Source organism: Labeo rohita, chromosome 25 (genome assembly GCF_022985175.1).
Source record: "Labeo rohita strain BAU-BD-2019 chromosome 25, IGBB_LRoh.1.0, whole genome shotgun sequence".
NCBI lineage: Eukaryota > Metazoa > Chordata > Actinopteri > Cypriniformes > Cyprinidae > Labeo > Labeo rohita.
Genome location: NC_066893.1, coordinates 13,094,136 through 13,100,553, shown reverse-complemented (window position 1 = coordinate 13,100,553; position 6,418 = coordinate 13,094,136). Strand labels below are relative to the sequence as shown.

General features: G+C 30.0%; 1 protein-coding gene across 1 annotated transcript; it reads right to left on the bottom strand.

Annotated features, from left to right (window-relative positions):
• Positions 1-392: 392 nt before the first annotated feature.
• dnajb9a (DnaJ heat shock protein family (Hsp40) member B9a) lies at positions 393-4,664 on the bottom strand. Its single transcript, XM_051100298.1, has 3 exons — positions 4,605-4,664; positions 3,697-3,921; positions 393-2,550 (listed from the first exon to the last, which is right to left on the bottom strand). The coding sequence occupies exons 2-3, from the start codon at positions 3,911-3,913 to the stop codon at positions 2,117-2,119; spliced, it is 651 nt and encodes a 216-aa protein (XP_050956255.1). The 5' UTR covers positions 3,914-3,921; positions 4,605-4,664; the 3' UTR covers positions 393-2,116.
• Positions 4,665-6,418: the final 1,754 nt, after the last annotated feature.

Below are 6,418 nucleotides of genomic sequence, written 5' to 3'. Positions count from 1 at the left end.
TATTAAAATCAAAATGTTTTATCAATTCAAGTTTACTGAAGGTACTAAAAATGCTCCCATGTCAATAAATATTTGTTTTATGAAAATCCTGAAGAAAAAGGCTGTCAAACAAACAGTTTTCAACACTATTTATTGTTAACCCAAGTATACATACATCTGGGTTCAAATAGCCTATTTCAGATTTATTTTTCATCCATAGGATTACAATAAAGAAAGTGCCAGATGAGTCTACCGAGACTCATTTCATAACATCTATGTCAGCGGGTAACAGTTAAAACAACATGAGAGCTGCCTTTAAATATTGCACACAGGATTATTCAACAAAACAGGTCACAGGTGAAGTCATACAGAAACACAGCTGGGTGCATCGTATTTACCAAAAACAAAAAAAGAAAAAAAAAAAAAGAATGTTGTCAGGCAAATGCTAAGTTGGTACATTCCCCTTGTCTTTTTTAGTTTTTTTTTAGGGGTAACACTGCCATATAAAAACAACTCATCAACTCCTATGTTGTTAGAAACATACAAAAGGTTCAGCCAAAAAAGACTTTGGCTTAGAGAACAATGTCAGACTTGTACTTTCCTAAAACAAAAGCTGTTTACCAACCAAACCGGGTGACCGATGTCCATGACAAAAACTGAGACCTACTTTCTCTCAGCCATGCAAACTATAATACACACGAGGTCATAAAAGTGCTCCAATTTGATTACATTAAATTCAATCTACCACAACGAGTGGGAAAGGCACCTCTCTATCTAATAAGTGTGAGTTTGAAAGAAACTACTTCAATAGAATCAACTACATTATTCACAGCAATGCAGCAAACATCGGTTTAGCTTCACATAAAAATAAGACCAGTTCATGAACATGTGAATCCCAAAGACTCCATGAGCGTTCAGCACCAACACAAAATATATAACCTTGAATAAATCGAGAAGATAATGGAAGAGCTAAATGATCTGTTTGATGCTTTCATCAAATCATTTTTCAAGGGATTTTAGTAGCTAACCAGGCATGAAACTGATTTTTTGTGCGCATAACTTGTTTCATATGCTCAAGAAAGTGCAATTTAAACATAAACGCACACTAATATTAGAGAGTAATCAACTGTAGTTTGCTATAAATGACCATTTTTTTAAGTTAGTGCTGCAAGGATGAAAACAAACTCACCAAAAACCTAAAACTAGACACTAAGGCTATTAAAGGAATAGTTCAACCGCAAATGAAAAGATGCTGAAAATTTACATTTATGCAGTGAATGGGTGCCGTCAGAATAAAAGTTTAAAAAGCTAATAAATGGATCGCAATAACCTACCAGTTCAACAATTATTGTCTTGTGAAGTGAAAAATTGCATGTTTGCAATAAACAAATCCATCAGTAGGCGTTTTTAACTTCAAAACCTGTTTATAATAATGCTTTCTCCAGTGAAAAAGTCATCTAGTCTGAATCAGGAGAGACATATGCAGAGATGAAGCACTGTTTACAAGTGAAAACAGTCTAAAATAGTCCTAAACAAATATGTTGATGGATTTTGATGTGAGAGGACAATCAGAAATTGAGTTTTTCCACTAAAGGAAGCATTATTATGGATTATTGGATCATATTTTGGCCAAAAGCGACTGTTTAAAGTTAAAACACCTTAATTATGGGTTTGTTTCATGCAAACAGCCAGCTTTTCACTTCATAAGATGTTAACTGATGGATTGGAGTCATATTGATTGCTTGTGAATTATTGTGATGTTTTGATCAGCTGTTTGGACTCTTATTCTGACGGCACCCATTCACTACAAAGGATCTGTTGGTGAGCAAGTGATGCTGAAGTTCTTCAAATCTGTTCCCATGAAGAAACAAGCTCTTTTACATCTTGGATGGCATGAGGGTGAGTACATTTCTAGCAAATTTTCATTTTGAGGTGAACTGTTCCTTTAAGTGGCCACTATCCAACATAGTGTCAATTATAAATCTCAATCGAGTTAATGAAAATGTCAAATGCACCAATTATCGTTGTAAATAACAGATCAGTCACATTTTAAAATCAAACCCCACTTATCACAGCAGCAAATTAACAACTCTAAATCAGGCATAAAAACAAAAGTGTGATGGTCCGACTCTGATGTTCAGGACGAGGTGCAGTCTGTGTACGTGGTGACCATGTTTCCCCTTCGCTGGGTCACCGTTCTGCAGTGCTGTTTGGCTGAGCCCTGAAACCTGCTATCTGTCCTTTTTATGTGTCGGTCAAATGTAAACATCTTCTCCATGTCTTCAAACATGTCCTCAAAGACTCCGGTGCCAAAAGCACCCTGGAAGTGTCTCTTATGGCGGTTGTGTGCTTGCTGGTGGGCCCTGAAGTGCTCGTCGAAGTGCCGTTTTGGGCGAGCGTGCCTGTTTTGGCTGTAGATGTCGAAGTCTTTAAACATGTCTTCGAAGTTGAAATCATAGGAATGATGAAAACGCTGCCCTCCTCCTCCATTCATGCCTTCGTTGCTGAACGCATTGTATCCGGATTGGTCATACTCTCGCCTTCTTTTCTCATCCGATAGTGTTTCATATGCTGCAGGATGAGTTAAAAATATGCATGATAGAGTAAAAAAATTTGAGAGATCTTTGCTTGTAAACACAAAAATTTGAATTGATTTAATTTTTTAGGCTGCATTTATTTGAACAAAAATCCATACATTTTAAAATTTTAAATACACTGCCAGTCAAAAGTTATGTTTTTAAAGAATTCTCTTTTGCTCGCCAAACCTGCATTTATTTGATTTAAAATACAGCAAAAGCTGTAATATTTTGAAATATTTTTACTATTTATAATAGCTTCTTTATATTTGAATATATTTTAAAATGTAATTTTTTTATCCTGTGATCAAAGCTACATTTTCAGCAAGTGTCACATAATCCTTCAAAAATCATTCTAATATGCTGATTTGCTGTTCAAGAAACATTTTTTATTATAAATATTATCAGTTTTTAAAACTTTTCTATTTAATGAATAGAAAAATCCAAAAATCAGCATTTATCTGAAATAAAAAGCTTTTGTAACATTATACACTATACAATTCAAAAGTCAGAGTCAGTATAATTTTTTTGTTTGGGAAAGAAATTATAAAAATATATACTTTTATTAAGCAAGGATGCTTCAAACTGATCAAAAGTGATGATAAAGACATTTATAATGTTTCAAAATTCTACTCAGCTGTTTTCAACATAATAGTAACAATAATGTTTTTTGAGCAGCAAATTAGATTATTAGAAGTAACTGAAGTAATGATGCTAAAAATTCAGCTTTGAAATCACAGAATAAATTACAATTTAAAAATATATTCAAATAGAAAACAGTTATTTTAAACAGTAAAAATATTTCAAAATTTTACTGTTGGAGAGCAGAAGAGACTTCTTTAAAAAAAAAAAACATTACAAATTTTACTGTTCAAAAACGTTTGACTGGTGGTGTAACGGTTTTCTATTTTAATATATTTTAAAATCTAATTTCTTTCTGTCATGGCAAAGACATTTATAATGCCTTTCTATCTTAATGATTTCTGAAGAATTATGTTACACAGAAAACAGAAAACAATTATTTTACATTGTAATAATATTACAGTTATTCAAACAAAATACAGCCATGGTGAGTATTAGTGACTTCTTACAAAAACGAAAAATTTTCAGTTGTTACAAGCTTTTGCCAGATATAACCCACCTTCTGCAATCTCTCGAAACCTGGTTTCCGCATCGGGGCTCTTGTTCTTGTCTGGGTGATATTTCATGGCAAGCTTGTGAAAAGCTTTTTTGATCTGACGTTCGGAAGCATCTTTTGGCACACCGAGGATGTCATAGTAGTCTTTCCTGGCCAGTATGAGTTCTGTTATCATCAAGATGCACACTGCGAACATCAGTGTTGACTGTGCCGTGGCCATGCTTCTGGCTGTTTGATAAGAGAATGGAAGAGAGAGCAAGATCTGGTCAGTTAAACACTAAATTAATACACAGATATGATCCACACCTCTTAATAACATTGTCATATTACATTAAAGAAAATCTGTATATACATTTCAGATAAACAAATGCAATTTGTACGGTGGGAATTATCCATAGTATTTTCAACATGTGCTGTTAATAATAATAATATTTATAATGCACCACGCCCCCTTGGTTAGCTTTGGTGTTTTAAACATTGTTATAAATTATAAAACGAAAATTACGTATGTATTTATTTAATAACGTTGTGTTAAAAAGCACTTAACTGTTATTTATCATATTATTGTTTAGAATATTGCGTTCGCCAGTGTTTGTACAATATTCTGTACGGTTTTGCAAATTCTTTGACAATATTACGTATTATTTTATATTTTCTTTATATGGTTTCATTTATTAAGAGTGAAACATTAGAAACCCCCCCGGCAACACGCCTTTCGTAAACAACTTTCATAAGACTGATGAACTCGATTAGCAAGCTTGCTAACATGAACATGACAGATAAAAATCTAATTCTGTCGCATTATCAATAACAGATCTTTAGACATATTCGCATTGTTAAGACATACCGCGTTAATATAAACAATTCATAATATGACGCAAATTTCATCATATTTTAGTGCGTGTACTCACTTCTGCTGACAGCACCGTTAAGAATGATCAAAACCGATACTGGTGTTTTTAATATTTGGGCCGTACAACACGACTCGCAATTCTATTGGTCTAGCTCTGTACCACGTGATCTGCACATGTACCATACACCAGAAAACTCACCGTTGCGTTTTATTTACGCAGAGTCTAAACTGTTTAGCGGTGGATATCATACATACAGCTAATACTCTTATTTCTCTTATTTCTGATATTATTCACACAGGGTCAACACAAACCTGTTGTTTTTCATTATGGCCGCCAGTTTGAAGACATAAACCATCATATCGACCCCCCAAATTGCACGTATACCAAATGGCATTAAAAATAAAGACAATACCTCATTTACTAATAAACCCAAATCTCATGAATATTCAGTATCTACTTTTAACTGGTTATTTGTATATATACCACGTTTATATTAATTGTTTTATTGTATATTTATTGTTTTATAGTACATACTGTATGTATGTATATAAAGAAAAGACGTTTTCTTTCTTTTTTTATTTATTTTTTTTTATTTTTATTTATATTTTATATATATATATATATATATAATAAAAACAAATAAAAAGTGAGCCTGTTTCAGTTAAAAAGTAGGGAAGGCCAAGAATCAGGCTTGTGTTTTTTGTTTGTTTGTTCGTTGTTTAAAGATTTATAAATAACATTACAGCCAAGAGGTATATTAGGATAAACAATGTTTACAAAATTGTAAATGTAAAAAATAAAATAAAACACACACACACACACACATTTTACAACGTTCTGATTTTTCTTCATATTGTTTCTAGATATTGTTGAATTTCCACCTTAAAATTAAAAACTTAAAAATAGGAACATGCTTATTTCCTCCCTATTTACGTTTATGTACACTAAAGTTAGATAACAGAAGTAGCATATTATTTAAATAATATTCTTGCCATAACACGTCATAATTAAAAATATATATATATATAAAGGATGAGCATGATCCTTAATAAACACAACAGAAATCTGACTAAACACAACCTGAATAAGGACAAACTCAAAAATGTATCATATAAAACTGTTTCTGCATATATCAGTATAACTTCTTAAGATATTTATAAATTTTAATGGAAATTTCTTTAATTTTATTTGTAAAAATATTACAAATATCATATTATTTAATTATTTAAAAATTACAAATATCGTCCTAAAATTGCAACATTTAAATATATATTTTTTATATTAAATATATATTTTTAATATCATTTTTATTATTGAAATACATTTTTCAATATATAAACACTTCAATATATATATATATATATATATATATAGATAGATAGACAGATAGATAGATAGGTATAACATTATATTAACATTATATATTATATTATTATTTTTAACTTTAATATATACATATATTTACTTATTTTTATTTGCTTATTAACATTATATTTTAATTATTTAAATAGTTTAACATTACAAATATCATCCCAAAATTGTAACATTTAAATATGTTTTAATATAATTTTGTATTATTGAAATATATATTTTTATATTTTTTACTTTAATATATATTTACTTATTTTTATTTGCTTATTAACGTTATATTTTAATTATTTATATTTTTAAAAATTACAAATATCATCCCAAAATTGCAACATGTATTTTTTATATTAAATATATATTTTAATATAATTTTTATTATTGAAATACATTTTTCAATATATATACACTTCTATACATATACATATATATATATATATATACACATTATATTAACATTATATATTATATTATTATTTTACTTATATATATTATTAACTTTAATA